The sequence below is a fragment of the Poecile atricapillus genome, chromosome 33 (genome assembly GCF_030490865.1).
Source record: "Poecile atricapillus isolate bPoeAtr1 chromosome 33, bPoeAtr1.hap1, whole genome shotgun sequence".
NCBI classification, from domain to species: domain Eukaryota; kingdom Metazoa; phylum Chordata; class Aves; order Passeriformes; family Paridae; genus Poecile; species Poecile atricapillus.
The window spans coordinates 728,705-745,121 of NC_081281.1; the positions used below are offsets into that span (position 1 = coordinate 728,705).

The 16,417-nt window shown below is 49.4% G+C and overlaps 4 protein-coding genes across 4 annotated transcripts; 3 read left to right on the top strand and 1 right to left on the bottom strand.

Annotated features, from left to right (window-relative positions):
• The first annotated feature begins 1,970 nt into the window (after positions 1–1,970).
• Positions 1,971–2,444, top strand: LOC131590470 (scale keratin-like). Its single transcript, XM_058860561.1, has one exon. It carries the CDS (start codon positions 1,971–1,973, stop codon positions 2,442–2,444), a length of 474 nt encoding a protein of 157 aa, XP_058716544.1.
• Positions 2,445–7,996: 5,552 nt separating this feature from the next.
• Positions 7,997–8,365, top strand: LOC131590503 (scale keratin-like). Its single transcript, XM_058860620.1, has one exon. The coding sequence runs from the start codon at positions 7,997–7,999 to the stop codon at positions 8,363–8,365; it is 369 nt and encodes a 122-aa protein (XP_058716603.1).
• Positions 8,366–11,154: 2,789 nt separating this feature from the next.
• On the bottom strand, positions 11,155–12,653 carry LOC131590560 (scale keratin-like). The gene is made up of 2 exons (XM_058860720.1): positions 12,560–12,653; positions 11,155–11,591 (listed from the first exon to the last, which is right to left on the bottom strand). The coding sequence occupies exon 2, from the start codon at positions 11,549–11,551 to the stop codon at positions 11,210–11,212; it is 342 nt and encodes a 113-aa protein (XP_058716703.1). The 5' UTR covers positions 11,552–11,591; positions 12,560–12,653; the 3' UTR covers positions 11,155–11,209.
• A 3,106-nt stretch (positions 12,654–15,759) lies between these two features.
• LOC131590271 (feather keratin 4-like) lies at positions 15,760–16,086 on the top strand. The gene has a single exon (XM_058860200.1). The coding sequence runs from the start codon at positions 15,760–15,762 to the stop codon at positions 16,084–16,086; it is 327 nt and encodes a 108-aa protein (XP_058716183.1).
• Positions 16,087–16,417: the final 331 nt, after the last annotated feature.

The following is a 16,417-nucleotide window of genomic DNA, read 5'->3' on the forward strand; positions in this document are numbered from 1 at the left end:
AGAATTCTTTCATCTTGTGACGGCTTGATAGCCGGCATTGTTCCTGTCGCTTCCTCGGAATTGCGTCGGGAATCGCCAAGCCAGCTCCTCTTGGTATTAACTCAACCCAGTGGCTCATGGGTTTATCGGAATCACAAATTACACCGGAATTTAATCCTGAGCAGGAAAAACCGTGGAATCCTTCATTTTGGCCAAGTCCAGAGAGTTCCGTGGAGGAGACAGAGAGGAGCCTTTGTCTTCCTGAGGCTTGTTTGGGTTTAGGAGAGAAACGAGGAAAGTTAAAACAAAGTTAAAGCCACAGCTGGAGGTCCTGAAGAGACTTTTCCCAGCTGTTGATGGTCCCAAGTTGTCTGGACAAAGACTGAGAACATTGAAGGAAATGTGGGATTTTTTTTTTTAGGAAAAATTGAATCTCCAGTGCAAAAGTGGAAATGTGACGGAAGCGCTTTGAGTCATTGCCTCGGGTTCTTAGGAATTCATGACCTCCTGTGATACACAAATCGTAAATCCCAAAGAGGGCTGAGCTGGAAGTTTCTGGGGTGAGGGAACAATCAGGAATTGGGGACACGTGACACAAAGGCTCATTCTTGCCTCGTTTATGGATGGGCCATTTTAATATTGCAGACTCCACGCCGCGGATGATCCCTAAATGGTGAGGTGGGGTTCTCAGCCTTTGGGGGACAGGGGGCTTTGGGCAATTATCTTTTCAAGCTTCCAGGGAGCAAGTCCATGCAAATCCTGTAGATTAAAGGCACGGAGCTGGATTTAGGTGCCTCACAATTATGGAGTGACATCACATTCAAACACCGCAGTCAAGATATTTGTGTCCTTGCTATCACCAGTTCAAGGCCGAACACTGGGGGTTTGTGCCCCTTTGGGTTTTTTTCCCAATGGAAAGGAATTTGAAATGAAAGATTCTGAATTAAACTCGGAATTTGAAATAAAAGATTCTGAATTAAACTCGGAATTTCGTGAGCCGTATTTTATTCCAAACAGTTCCATGGATGGGGCAACCACAGGCTCTGCTCCCAGGGAACAAGGGACAGGAAAACAGGGAATGTCATCAGTCGGGGACTCGATGGTCTTGGAGGGCTTTTCCAACCCAAATAATTCCAAGATTCTGTAACAAAAACCATTCAAGGACCACTGGATGCTTTCCGTGCCTTCCTTTGGGTTCCATATTGTTCTCGCACAGTTGAGAACGGGTCATGATAAAAACGACCACCCCAAAATTTGCTCTAAATCATTTCATCCCCAGATTTTTTTTTATTTCTTTTCATTTTTTTTAATGAAAAAAGCTCTGCACATCGACTGACCCAAAGCGAGGTTTTGCCATTAATGATGGAGGAGCTCAGGAAGAACATTGGGATAATTCCTGCTCTAACACCCGGGCTGTGGATGGAATGATAGCAGGAATGAAGGTGACTTGTCACATTCCGGAGGGTTCTGTGACGAAACACACCGATTGCGTTTCACGAGACTTCGGACCAGCAAACAAACAAAGAGTCAGCAGAACTTTGAGGACCTACGTGTCGCATTCATTAGGGGTTTGCCCCAATTATGCACATCCCCAAATTGCACCTTTGATGATCTCCGGGATCTTGGGAATGGTATAAAAGCTCTCCCAACCCGGGGCTCTTCACTTCGCCTTCCTCGCTTCATTCACCTCCCTGAGAAAGGTAAGCACCCTTCCAAGGGATCTCTCCTCTTAGAAAATTCCAGTCTCTCTTTTCTGCTGCTTTTAGTCAAGGTTGGGATCATCCATAAGGGTTCTAAGACTCTTAATAATTGGATTGTGTCGTGATGGTTTTATTTTTATTTGGTGCTGGAGTTTGAAATGGTAAAACCAGCACTGAGATTGCAAAGCGAGGAACACTCAGAACACTCTGCTGGTTATTTTAATGGAAATTGCTGAGTTTTGAAGTCCTTGTCTTCTTTTCCAGCCTGTGCTGACCTCCAATCCCTGCAAAATGTCCTGCTACGACCTGTACCCCTCCTCTGCCTGCGGCGTCTTCCGGCCCCAGCCCCTGGCTGACAGCGGGAACGAGCCCTGCGTGCGCCAGTGCCCCGACTCCACCGCCGTGATCCAGCCTCCCGCCGTGGTGGTCACCTTCCCCGGGCCCATCCTCAGCTCCTTCCCGCAGGATTCCGTGGTGGGATCTGCTGGAGCGCCGTTCCTTGGAGCCTCTGGGGCTTCCCTGGGCTATGGGGGCTACGGCTCCCTGGGCTATGGGGGTTATGGATATGGGGGCTATGGGGGTTATGGATCCCTGGGCTATGGGGGTTATGGATTTGGGGGATATGGGGGTCTCTGTGGATATGGGGGCTATGGATCCCTTGGCTATGGGGGTCTGTGGGGTTATGGGGGGTACCGGGGTCTGTATGGCTCTGGCAGAGCCTTTGGCTCCGGCCGCTACGGCCGCGGCTTCTGGGGCTCCTGCTAAACCCTAGGGAAAACCCCCCGGATGATGCAGAAGGGCAAAGCAAAATGCAGATTTTTCCTCCCTTTAAATGATTTCCCGATTACCTCTGTGGGTTTTAATTCCTCGTTATCTTCTTCTCTATCACCCCCGTGGCTGAACGCAGTGACAGACTGAGGTGTCTTTCAAGCTCTGCCTGCGTTTACAGCCCTGCTGTTGCCGTGTTGTTTGTGTTCTTTTTGTCCTCATTAAAACTCTGTTGCATCACTGAAAATCCTCGTGTTGGGCTTTTGTGTCCTCACCCACCCTGAGCTTGCCAACCTCGCTGGGTAAAGCTCCCTGCTCTGCATGAGGCTGCAAAAAGATTGAGCAAACCCTGCCCAGAGGGGGGAAATCTCCTCTCAGAGCCTTCCATGGGGCTTTTTCACCCACGAATCTACAACTTCAGTAAATTTACATTTACTGAATTATTGCTGGTCACAGCGCGGTGGCCAGAGATGAGAAGAAGTTTCCTCCACGTGCTGAGCTCTGTGTGCGGAGAGAACTTCTTTAAATCCACAAGAAGGACCTCAGGAGTGGTCATGGAATGGTAGAATTGGGTTGGAAGAACCTTGAAGGTGATCAAGGGACATTTTCTGCTCTCCCAGGTGGCTTCAGCCTGGACTTGGGCAATCCTGGGGATGGGGCAGCCGTGGAATCACCTCTGCCAGGGTCTCACCACCCTCACAGGGAAGAATTCCTCCCCAAAATCCCAGCCAAACCTCCCTTCTGGCAATTTGAATCCATTCCCCCTCGTCCTGTCACTCCAGACCCTTCTAGAAAGTCTCTCCCCATGTTTGCTGTGGCCCCCTTTAGGTCCTGGAAGGCCACAATTAGGCCACCAAATCTTCTCCAGGCGTAAAAATCCCAGCTCCTTCAGCCTTTCACTGTGTATCCCCAGCATTTGGGACTCCTTTGCTTCTGTTTAATTTATTGATATGTTAAACAGAAAGAGAATTTGTGTCCATATTTTATAAGTAGCCTAAAACCCAAGAAAAGCGCTGCACCATAAATGTCATTATCTCCTTATGTCATCAGCAAAGCACAAAGCCACCTCCTGATTCAGGCAGATCCTTATCTCACAGGGACTTTCCCTCAACTGGGTCAGCTGCCAAAAGATCTCGGGGCGCGCATTTTCCTGCAGCAAAAAGTATTTGTTGAACATTGCCACGTTTAGGGATCTTCCGACCAGAAACAGAGGGAAAAAATGTGAATTTTTTTTAAAAAATGGCAAAAGCTGCTGCCGTGCCCAGCGTTGATTACCTAAAAAATAAAAAAAAAAGCAGTGAAAAATCTGTTTTTTATTTAATTGTCTCCGGAAAAATGGAATGACTCCCAGCTGAACCCAGAGTTTCCCCTGTGGTATCCAAATGACAGGTGGAGGGGATGTTCTATCTCCTGCCAGGACCTGAAAACCAGTCAGAAAATCTGTCTACCTCCTGGCAGGACCTGAAAAGTAGTCAGAAAATCTGTCTATCTCCTAGCAGGACCTGAAAACCAGTCAGAAAGTCTGTCTATCTCCTGTCAGGACCTGAAAAGTAGTCAGAAAATCTGTCTATCTCCTAGCAGGACCTGAAAACCAGTCAGAAAAATCTGTCTAGCTCCTGGCAGGACCTGAAAACCAGTCAGAAAATCTGTCTACCTCCTGGCAGGACCTGAAAACCAGTCAGAAAATCTGTCTATCTCCTGTCAGGACCTGAAAACCAGTCAGAAAATCTGTCTACCTCCTGTCAGGACCTGAAAAGTAGTCAGAAAATCTGTCTACCTCCTAGCAGGACCTGAAAAGTAGTCAGAAAATCTGTCTATCTCCTAGCAGGACCTGAAAACCAGTCAGAAAATCTGTCTACCTCCTGGCAGGACCTGAAAACCAGTCAGAAAGTCTGTCTATCTCCTGTCAGGACCTGAAAACCAGTCAGAAAATCTGTCTACCTCCTGGCAGGACCTGAAAACCAGTCAGAAAATCTGTCTACCTCCTGGCAGGACCTGAAAACCAGTCAGAAAAATCTGTGGTGGAGAAGAGAAGGGTAAGAAAAGCTCGGGTTACAAAAGGAACCTTTAATCTGGGTTTAAGCCGGGCTCTAAGGGAGATCCCGCGGTGCTTCCGGAGGGAAGGGACAAGGGATCCGTGTGATGACACCGGATGGTGGCCGAGCCACCACCCTCGGGACAGGGCAAGCCTTGAGTTGTTCATCAGGTGTCACCCAGCAGAACCTTCCCTGGGATGGGGGGAAAAGCTTGGAAATCTCGTGGAAATGGGAAAATTGGGTGTCCAGCTTGGGGAGCCCTGATGGCATTGAGGAGCTGGAGAATCTCCAGGGCTGGGAAAGGGAATGGAGGATCCTGAGGGAGGTTGGGGGGCTCAGCCTGGAGAAATGGGGGATCCAGGGGGAATTTTGGGATTTTCCAGCGGGGATTTGGGATCTGAGCGCAGGGAACAGGGACAGGACAAGAGGGAACGGGCTCGAGCTGTGCCAGGGGAGGTTCAGGATGGGAAATTTGGGAAAATCCCTCCTGGAAAGGTTGGCCAGGCCTTGGAAGGGGCTCAGGGAGTGGCCATCCCTGGAGGTGTCCGAGGAATTCCGGGACCTTGGTCTGAGTGAGAAGGTGGGGATTGGTCTTGTGTTGGACGGGGTGATCTTGGAGCTCTTTTCCAACTTAAATAATTCCGGGATTCCGTGGAACTCCGGGCAGTTTCGAGGAGGGACTTTTGACCCGTTCTCCGGAGAACCCGAGGCTCGCAACCAACGCGTTTATCACACCCGGGTCGCCCCGCGGTGACGAAAGAGTTTTGCTCAATATTTCTGTTTATGAGTCGATTCAGATTCTGACGCTGCGCGAAGCACGAAATTACAACCCGAAGATTTCTTTCATCTCAGCACTTTAATTGGCCGAGGTTCACGCCTGGTAACGTTCCATGAAATGCATTCGGGGTGACGGCGCAGATTCTGCTGCTTCATTTGCTGACATAATGATGCTGGCTCAGGTGTTAATCATCATTTTCATCTGCTTGAAGGTGCAAGATTTTTTTTCCCTTTCCTCTTCACCCCGTGGCAGATAAAAAAATAATTGATAAAAACCTCCGTGCCATCCTTGTGAAATCAACAAATTTTGCGTGCAGTCAGGACTCAGATTTGGATAAAACCATCCAGAACTTTTCAAAAGAAATTACAGATATTTTTTAAGCCATCCATATCAGTGTTTTGTCTCCCAGATGTTCAGGCTACAAACAGAGAAAATGTGAATTAAAACATCAATGCTGAAGGAGAAACTCACCCAAATAAATAAAAAAATAAATTAATTTCAAATCCACTGAAATCCCAAGATGAGAAGCCATGAAGGGAACAGAAAGAATTCACTTGGACAATTTTTTTTTTTTTATGTTTTATTTTTGATATTTATTTTAAGGCTAATTTTAATTACGTTACAAAATGCTGGGCTGTAAAACACAACCACATATTTATATTGCAACAATCACACCGCATTTCATGCGTAAACTTATTAAGGAGTGTTTGGGAAGTGCTTAAAAACACACCCCAAAAATATTTGGAGGGGAATTATTCCTGTAATCCCCTGGGGACACCCCGAAGTTTGGGGGAAAGAACCTCCCAATTTCACTGTAACTTTGGTAGAAATGTGTTCATTTAATAACCCATCCAACAGCAAATGAGGGCTTTTGAGTGATGTTCATCTGTGACATCCCTCCAGGAGAAAAACTTTGATTTAAGCCCCATTTTATGTGCTAAAATAAGATGTTTTCCGCATTGAGGAAAATCCTTCCACCTCTCCGAGCATTCCATTGCAAAATTCGGGAGCAGTGACGAGAGCCGGAGCCCTTAAACCCAAATCTGTCCACGGCAGCAGGTTGGGCCTGCGATTAGAATCATTAGGGGAAGCTAATGAAGGAAATGCTCAGCAAATGGGATTTAATTCCCGCTGGGTGGGATGGAGCTGCCCCGTCAGGCTCCGAGATGAAAGGGAGCCGGGAGCTGGAATGTGCCGAGCGTGCTGGGCAGAGATTTTTTTTAGGGTGGTTTTGCAAAGCCAGGAGAGTTTCGTCACTCTGGGGAGTGATTCGGGCTCGTCGGAGGTGGGGACTCGCCTGGTTCAGCCCCGGGGCATCCCAGGATTTGTATAAAAGCAGCAGCTCTGCGGAGCTTTTCCATCATTCTCCTGCTCTTCTCCTCTCCATCAGGTAAGTCTGATGCCTTTTCATTCCTCTCCCAGCTCCAGAATTCCTTTGCTCTTTTTATTTTTTTTTTTTTTATTCCAGTTGCAGATATTACATTAATTTTCAGGACTTTATTTTTCCTTTCTTCTTTTTTTTAGTCTTTAAATTTTTATTTATTTATTTATTTTTTTTGTAATATCCTGGCAAGTATTTTACTGCAAGGCTTTAGGAGCCAAACCCAGGGTTTGAGGCATTTTTTTATTTAGGAACTATTTTTCCCCTGTTATTCGTATTTGGCCGTTCTTGTACAGACAGCAGAATGAAAATGCAGGATGGCACAAGCTTTAAAACGCTGAATTTTCCTGCATTTCGGTCCATGACTGAATCAGGGAAATTTGTCCATGTCCTGAGCTGTGAAATGATCCAGCTGAAGAAAGAGTTTAATTCTAGTCGTTTTTGTAGATATGAATATAAAAATATTTAATTATTTGGTTATTTTCACCACAGCCAAAAGGGAGGAAAGCAGACTCATGCTCTGATCCAGTGAATAAAATAATATTTCTACTTTTTACTGTGAAAAAATATCAAACTGAAGGCTTTTATGCTCAGCTGGAAAACTGTTTTAAATCAGTATTTTTATGTGATGAAGGAATTGTGTTCCTTCCATCCTATTCCATCTCCATCCTACCCCATTCTGTCCTAATTCCATCTCCATCCTGTTTCATCCCGCTTTACCCCATGTCTATCCCACCCCATCCCATTTCTTTCCTATCTCATTTCTATCCTATCCCATTGATCCCATTGATCCCGTTGATCCCATTGATCCCATTGATCCCATCCCATTGATCCCATTGATCCCATTGATCCCATCACACTGATCTCATCCCATTGATCCCATTGATCCCATCCCATTGATCCCATTGATCCCATCCCAGTGATCCCATTGATCCCATTGATCTCATTGATCCCATTGATCCCATTGATCCCATTGATCCCATTGATCCCATCCCACTGATCCCATCCCATTGATCCCATCCCATTGATCCCATTGATCCCATTGATTCCATTGATCCCATAGATCCCATTGATCCCCTCCCATTGATCCCATTGATCCCATTGATCACATTAATCCCACTGATCCCATCCCATTGATCCCATCCCATTGATCCCCTCCCATCCCATCCCATCCCACTGACCCCATCCCACCTCTCCCAACACCAAACCTTCTCCTCTCCCATCCCAACTTTCCCCCCCGGGGATGTTTCCCCCCATTCCCAACTCCCCCAAAACCTCCCCCTGCCCCTCCCGCAGATCCCCCCTTTTCATCAGCTCCTTCTCTGCATTCCAGGAACCTCCTCCATCCCACGAAATGTCCTGCTACGACCTCTGCCCCACCACCGGCGGCATCGCCTGCCCGCAGCCCGTGGCCAACAGCTGCAACGAGCCCTGTGTCCGGCAGTGTCCGGACTCCACCGCCCTCATCCAGCCTCCCCCGGTGGTGGTCACCTTCCCCGGGCCCATCCTCAGCTCCTTCCCGCAGCAGGCCGTGGTGGGATCCACCGGAGTGCCGGCCTTTGGGGGATCCCTGGGTTCTGGGAGTCTCTACGGTTCCGGAATTCTCCCGGGATACGGAGCTCGCTCTGGATACGGGGTCTCAGCGCTGGCCGGGGGCTCCTGCTGGCCCTCCGCCTCCCGCCGCTTCAGCCGCCTCCTCCGCGGCTCCTGCGGGCCCTGCTGAGGGCACCGGAGCCTCCAGGGAATCCCGGGAATGCCCAAATCCGCGGCTGCGAGGATGAGGGGTGGATATTTCCACGGCCCCCTTCGCATTCCCGATCTTTCTCCTGCTTCTTGTTCCGCACCTCCTCCTTGTTTGCTCTCGCTGCCTGTTCCCGCATTCCCGATTTTTTGGAGCGGCGTGGGACAGCCCATTCCCCACGGATTTCAGCCACAGTGACCAAAATCCCTGGATATCAGCCGGGAGAAGACGGCTGAGGACATCTCGGAGCAGGACTTCGGACTTTTCCCGAAAATTGTCTGGGAATGGATTTTCCCCAAAATTGTCCGGGAATGGATTTTCCACCTTCTGTGATCTCTGGCTTTGCAAAGGGCATTTCTCGCTCATTAAAACTTTGTTGCATCACACAGCAGACTCCTGGTTTTCCTTTTTCCCACTTTTCCCCACTTTATTCCCCTTCTTTCCCCCTTTTTCCCCTTTTTTCCCTTTGCCCAGTCCGAGCTGCTCCCCGAGGAGGAAGCACAGCCCGAGTTTACTGGGTTTTCCAAATGTTTCCATAACAAAACTCCTCAGGACCAGCTTTCCGTCCTTTGAAGGTTAAAAATATATATATATATATAAAAATTTAAAATAACAGAATTCCAGAGTTGTGGACAAAACTGACAGGACACAGGGAATTTGCCTGGTAGAATTATTCTATTATTTTCCATTTAACAAGGAATTATGGAATCAAGGAATGGTTTGAATTGGGAAGGATCTCCAAAGGTCATCCAGTCCAACCCCTCCAGCTTTCTCTCGCTCAGATCAGGTTGCTCAAAGCCCCCTGAACACTGCAAAAATCAAACATTCCCGACATTCTTATTAAATTATTTGGGTTTTAAGTAAAAAAAAAGGGAGGGAACGAGCTAAAAAAGAAGCTTTCCTGCAGTGCGTCCGATGGAAAATTTAATTTAAAAATTAAAAAAAAAAAAATTTGAAGTGCAGCTCCTCCAGTTGCAAAATGATACAAATGGCAAATCCTCCCATTGCAAATCCCACCGGAATCTGACCCTGGAAGGACGCTGGAATCCAGCAGGGCGCATCCCCTTGTGCCTGAAGGGAATTTGCCATCCTGGAGCACCTAAAAACTCACTAAATAAAGATTTTGCCATCCTGGAGTACTTAAAAACCCGCTAAATAAAGATTTTTGCCAGCCTGGAGCACCTAAACCCCATTAAATATAATTTTTCCAGCCTGGAGCACCTAAAACCCCATCAAATAAATATTTTTCCCATTAAATAAAGTATGGAAATCAAACACGAGAGGTTTAATTGGCATCGGGATTTGCTCCGAGCTGGAATCCGGCTGTGTTTGCAACGCCTTTAATGACTCAGCCGCAGATTGCAAATAAGAACAATTAACAGCACAGTCCTGGGGTTAGAGAAGGATGCAGTGACCTCTGGGGTTCAGGAGGAGAGTTTTTCTCATCCTGAGAGTTTTCTTCCCGCTCCCGGCAATTCCGGGAATGTTTGGATGGATCAGGAGCCCGAGTCGCTGTTGTCGGAATTTTTCTCTCCTGAATCCTTCAAATTCAGCCCGAGAACTTCGGGAAATGTCGCGGTCAGACACAGAAAATGATGATTTTTGTATCAAACTGGCTCCGTAATCGGGGGTCAAAGGAACAGAGGCTGCTCCAGAGCAGAGCAGAGATGGGAAAAGGAGAAAAATCCAAACTTTGAGCCGTTCTGGGGTCTTTTTCCTGCGATTCTTTCGTTTCCTTCCAACCCGAAGGAGAATTAAGGAATTAAAGGTTAAAGAATTGTCCTTTGGGGTTTCACAGAACCAGAAAATGGTTCGGGTTGGAAGGGAATTTAAAGATCTTTGATTTACGGGCAGGGACTCCCTCCCCTATCCCAGGTTACTCCAACACTTCCAGGCAGCCAGAAATTCCCTGGAAAATGCCAGGGGGAGAGCGGGCTGCTCTGCAGGGAACACTTCAACAACTCTTATTTAATTCAATTTAATTTATTTATTTGTGGGAGAGTTCAAGGAACTCACAGAACCCCACCAAAAATTTTGCCTTTCAGCTAAAAATTCCTGCGGGATTTTTTTCCAAGGGAAGTTTTCCAAGGAAAGCTCCAACCCCTCCCCGCCCGGGGTTATTTTTAAACAATGAAAAAAAAACAAAGCGTAAAATCACCGTGTGGGGATGGATTTAAATCGCAGCCCGGGGCGGGCGTTGAGACGGGAATAATCCGAGTCACCCGTGCCTGACTTTCTTTGGGAACAGGGAACAGCCACGCCCGCCCTGAGGGAAGATCCGAGTGGATCTGGAAGCGCTCCAAAACCTCTTTTATCCCTCATGGAATGACTTTGTGCCGCCGCCGAAAAGCGCCTGGGCGCATTCCAGGTGTGGAAAGGCACCGAAAGCTGCAGAACGGCGGAAAAAAAACCCCCCAAAAATTACGGATAAAAACCACAAAACTCTGGATTTTGATGCGCAGCCGTTTAATGAGAAAGGAGGGAGAGAAATATCGCGGTGGGGATGGGGGAAAAACGAAGGGAGGGATGGCTCCAGGGCCGGGCATTCCACAGGGATGACTCCTGGAGCTCCACGGCGTGGGAAAGGTGACAGGACCTCACCCCACTTTCAGCCAGCCAGGGATCATGGAAAAGGCGATCCCGAGGTTGCTTTTTGGGGTTTTTTGGGGTTTTTTTTGCAGGAGGCGCCGGGGGAGGAATAAAAAGAGTGAGAAAAAAGGAATTTACATCAAAGCGAGGGCGCTGGGGATGCGCCGGGAATTGCCGGGATTTCTGGAGGAGGCTCCGCGGTGGCTCCTGGCTCCTTCCTGCTCATTCCTCGGATATTTAACAGGGTCTGCAGCTCCCAGAGAAGTATCCAGAGGATCCGTAGGACGAGTAGGACCTCCCATACCCGTAGGAGCCGCAGGAACCGCCGGATCCCAGGAAATTCCCAGATCCCAAGAAGTTCCCGGAGGGCGCCGAGGACCCCACGATGCTCTCCTGGGGGCAGGAGCTGAGGATGGGACCCGGGAAGGTCATGACCACGGGCGGGGGGTAGATGACAGCCCTGGAGTCCCCGCAGGAGGTGACACAGGGCTGGCTCCAGGCGTCCACGCAGGGCTGGGGACAGGAGACGGCGCAGGGAGCCAGGCAGCGGGAGCTGGAGCTCTGTCTGTAGGAAAACATCTCCTGGGAATGGCTCCGGAACGATGGAATGGAGGTCGGGCTGGGGAGAGAGAGAACGGGCGGAAAAAAAAGATCAGGGAGAGGCTCAAAATTTGGATTCCGCCGTCTTCTCCTGTCCTTGTCTCCCATTTCTGACGACTCTTCATTGTGGAGTGAATTTGACACAAAAATACCCCCCCAGAATTTACAGCAAACCCCCAAATGGAACAGTGAATCTTAAAATTAACAGTAAACCCCCAAATGTAACAGTGAATCCTAAAAGTAACAGTAAATCTTAAAATTAACAGTAAATCTTAAAATTAACAGTAAACCCCCAAATGTAACAGTGAATCCTAAAATTAACAGTATATCTTAAAATTAACAGTAAACCCCCAAATGTAACAGTGAATCCTAAAATTAACAGTAAATCTTAAAATTTACAGTAAACCCCCACATTAACAGTATATCCTGAAGTTTACAGTAGTCCCCAAATTAACAGTAGATCCTGAAATTTGCAATAAACCCCTAAATTAACCAGTAAACCCCCAAACCTGACAGTAAATCCTAAAATTAACAGTAACCCCCAAAATGAACAGTAACCCCCAAAATTAACGGTAACCCCCCAACCTAACAGTAAATCCTAAAATTAACAGTAACCCCCAAAATGAACAGTAACCCCCAAAATTAACGGTAACCCCCCAACCTAACAGTAAATCCTAAAATTAACAGTAACCCCTAAAATTAACTGTAAACCCCCAAACCTAACAGTAAATCCTAAAATTAACAGTAACCCCTAAAATTAACTGTAAACCCTCAAACCTAGCAGTAAACCCTAAAATTAACAGTAACCCCTAAAATTAACTGTAAACCCCCCAACCTAACAGTAAATCCTAAAATTAACAGTAACCCCCAGAATGAACAGTAAACCCCAATCCCTGCCCTGGGCCTGCTGGCCCCACAATTCTGGATCCAAGCAAAGCTCAGCTCCCATCCCGACAGTTCCAGGAACAATTCCAGGCTCGGACTTACCCCAGTGGAGCTCGGAGCGAGTCGGGAGAATCGGTTGGAGCAGCCCAGAGCCGAGAGTGTTTTTATACCATTTCTTGGGCAATCAGAAACATCCACGGCCGATGAATGGTCCAAGAAAAATTCCCTCCACCTGTCACTGCCCCAGATAAAGTGATTATTTTGCTCAGCGATTATTACTGTTGTTGTTACATCCACGGCATTACTCAGGCGATGTAATGATTTATTTTTAATTTGTATTGTTGCTGCTATTTTTTTTTTTTTTCCCCCCCCTTTACTTCTGGGATTGCCTCACGGAGCGGGGATTGCTCAGAGCTTGATCCGTCAGCAGCGGGTGCTGACACAGCTCGGATCCCACCCCGCGTTTTCCGAGGAAAAGGGAATTGTGCAATTTCTCCCGTTATTGACCCACAGTGACTCCGACCCGAGTCAGGTTCATCCACCAGGCGCCTTCCTACGGAATCTGGGATTGGGAAGAGCTCGTTCCCACCCTCCTGGCCAAGGAACACTCCCAGCTCCATGGAATGTCCAGGTGGAGCAACCTGAGGTGTTTTCCAGGAGAAATCCACTCTTTAGGGAATGGATGGGATCAGCGCTGCTGAGCCAGGAGGATTCAGGGGTTGGGGTGAGCCAGGTCAGGGAGGGGATCTGTGCATCACCCCTGGAAAAGCTGGGGATATCCAGGTGCAGCTCCAGCTGATGCAGAGGTCTGGCTGCAACTTCAGCAGATTTATTGCCCAGATTTCCCCCCTCTCCAGTCATCCACGGATTAAATTTCCTGTTGTGTCTCCACGTCTTCCATGCCCAACGTTATTCCCAAATTTCCTCAAGGAATGAGCTTTTCCCCTCCAAACCCCCTCCCCTTTGTGGAGTTATGAACAGAACAGTGGGGCTCTGAGTAGCCCTGAAAATTCCGTCCCCAAAATATCCGTTTTAATTCAGTTTTCCCACTGGAAACTGTTGGGATAGGAAGCCTGAGGGAGCCTTTCCTGGCCTTTCCCTGAGTTTTCCCAACCCTTGGAATTTACAGCCCTGAGGATTCACCCAAACCAGGATTAGGAAGAGAAGAAGGAAGGAGAAATTGTGGGGCCACAGCCCCCGGGAGCCGCTCCTGCCCCGACCACACCTGGTTTCGCTTTGAGCAGCCCCAAACGGTGACAGAGGCGTCACTTCCCGGCAGGTGAATCACAGATTCCTTGGAAATCACCCCTGTCCCAACCTCCCCGAGAAACCCAGTGGGATCAACCCAAATAATCCCTAAAATCCTTCATTTTGGGTCCCGGGGTTTGATTTGCCCCCTGTGCTGAGATCCCACCGGGAATTCTGTGCCCGGTTCTGGTGTCCCCCAAGCCATGAAGTTGCTCAGGGGTCTGGAGCCCATCCCCTTTGGATCCAGACTGGGAATTTTGGGAATGTTGAGTTCCCGGGATCCAGGGAAGCTGGAGAGGGGCTTTTCCTCAGGGAAAGGACACGGGGAATGGGGTCAGGGGGGCAGAGGGGGAATTTGGGTGGGATTTTGGGAAGGAATTGCTCCCTGTGAGGGCCTGGCTCATGGAATTCCATGGATTCCGCACCCTTGGAAGGGTCCAAGGATGGGCTGGAGCCACCTGCTCTATGGAAGCTGTCCCTGCCTTTGGAGCAATTCCAGAGAAAAAAAAAATCATTCCCGGGCATTTTCACCAACTTGGCGAAATCAGCAGAACGCTGCAGGAAGCGAAACCGCTTCCAAAAGAAAAACAAAACAAAACGCAAGGAGGAAACCCGAGGGTGTTGGGAGAAGCTGGTAATTGTCCCGAGGCGGATAAAAGAACCGGAGCCCGGGCAGGAGAGGGTTGGGAAACGCCGGGGATGTCTCAACCCCCGCGGGCGATCCCGGGATGGGATAAAAAGCTCCCGGCTCCCAATTCCTCCCATCCCAGCTCCGGATTCCTGAGATTTCAGCTCCTCGGGCTTCTCCTCGTCGGGATCTGAGTGAGTCTGGGGGTGCTTTGGGGGTGCGATTCGCTCCTCGGGGGGACTGGGAGAGCCCTGGGAGGGAGGGAGGAGGAGCAGAGGGAGAGGGAGAAGGGAAAAAAGAGAAAAACCGGAGTTTTTGGAGAGGGAATGACTTGGGAAGGAGGGAGGGAGGAGCTGGGAGAAAGGAAAAAGAGAGAAAAAGCGGAGTTTTTGGAGAGGAGCTGCTCGGGAAGGAGGGAGGAAAGGAGAAGGAGAGGGAGAAGGGAATGAGGGAGGAAAATCGGAGTTTTTCCAGAGCGGGAAAGGAGAGAGAGGGGAGAAAGGGACAGGGAGAAGGGAAAAGGAGGAAAATCCTCAGAGATTTTGGAGAGGAGATGCCTGGAAGGGAGGGAAGGAGGCAGGGAGAGAGAGAGAGAGAGGGAGAGGGACAAGGGAGAAGGGGAAAAAGAGAGAAAAACCGGAGTTTTTGTGGAGCAGGTGCATGGGAGTGAGGGAGGGATGGAAGCAGGAGGAGAGAGGGACAGAGAGAAGGGAGAAAGAGAAAATCAGAGATTTTGGATAGATCTTGGAAAGGAGGGAAGGAGGGAAGGAGGGGAGAGGGACAGAGAGAAGGGAGAAAGAGAAAATCAGAGATTTTGGATAGATCTTGGAAAGGAGGGAAGGAGGGAAGGAGGGGAGAGGGACAGAGAGAAGGGAGAAAGAGAAAAATCAGAGATTTTGGATAGATTTTGGAGGGAGGGAAGGAGGGAAGGAGGGGAGAGGGACAGGGAGAAGGGAGAAAGAGAAAAATCAGAGATTTTGGAGGGAGGGAAGGAGGGAAGGAGGGGAAAGGGACAGGGAGAAGGGAGAAAGAAAAATCAGAGATTTTGGAGGGAGGGAAGGAGGGAAGGAGGGAAGGAGGGGAGAGGGACAGGAAGACGGGAGAAAGAGAAAATCAGAGATTTTGGAGGGAGGGAGGGAGCGAGTGAAGGAGGGAGGGAGGAGAGGGACAGGGAGAAGGGAGAAAGAGAAAAATCAGAGATTTTGGATAGATTTTGGAGGGAGGGAAGGAGAGAGGGAGGGAGGAGAGGGACAGGAAGACGGGAGAAAGAGAAAATCGGAGATTTTGGAGGGAGGCAAAGAAGGAGGGAAGGAGGAGAGGGACAGGGGGAAGCGACAGAGAGAAAAATACCAGCAGGGGCTCTGCCGCCCAGGTTTCCAACCCTCCCCTCTCCTTCCCGCAGCAGCTCCACCTCTCTCCTGCCAGGATGTCCTTCTCCAGCCAGCTCAGCTCCCGCTGCTCCGCGCCCTGCGAGGTGTCCTGTCCCCAGCCCTGCGCTGACGCCTGGAACCAGCCCTGTGTCACCTCCTGCGGGGACTCCAGGGCTGTCATCTACCCCCCGCCCGTGGTCATCACCTTCCCGGGGCCCATCCTCAGCTCCTGCCCGCAGGAGAGCATCGTGGGGTCGGCGTTCCCGTCGGGAATAGAGCGCCCCGTGGGCCTGCAGGGCTCCAGGGTCTACGGAGGCTTCTTCTCCTCCTGCTCCCCCAGGAATGCCTGGAGCCGGCGCTCCGGGAGCTGCGGGCCCTGCTGAGTCGGGAAAAGGGGATGGATGGATGGATGGATGGGGAAAGCTGGGGGGGATGGAGGTGGGAGCTGAGCCGGGGGACACGGCTCTGTGAGGCTGGGGGGCCCTGGGAGCTGCTCGGAATCCATGGAAAATGTTCAGATTCCAAGGGAGCTGCTCAGGATCCTTGGGAACTGCTCAGAATCCATGGGAACTGCTCAGGATCCACGGAAACTGCTCAGGATCCATGGAAATTACTCAAAATCCATGGGAACTGCTCAGAATCCATGGGAGCTGCTCAGGATCCACGGGAACTGCTCAGGATCCATGGAAATTACTCAAAATCCACGGGAACTGC

Coding starts and splice junctions, on each gene's coding strand:
- LOC131590470 (XM_058860561.1), top strand. CDS start 1,971: ATGTCCTGCTACGACCTGTACCCCTCCTCTGCCTGCGGCGTCTTCCGG.
- LOC131590503 (XM_058860620.1), top strand. CDS start 7,997: ATGTCCTGCTACGACCTCTGCCCCACCACCGGCGGCATCGCCTGCCCG.
- LOC131590560 (XM_058860720.1), bottom strand. CDS start 11,551: ATGTTTTCCTACAGACAGAGCTCCAGCTCCCGCTGCCTGGCTCCCTGC.
- LOC131590271 (XM_058860200.1), top strand. CDS start 15,760: ATGTCCTTCTCCAGCCAGCTCAGCTCCCGCTGCTCCGCGCCCTGCGAG.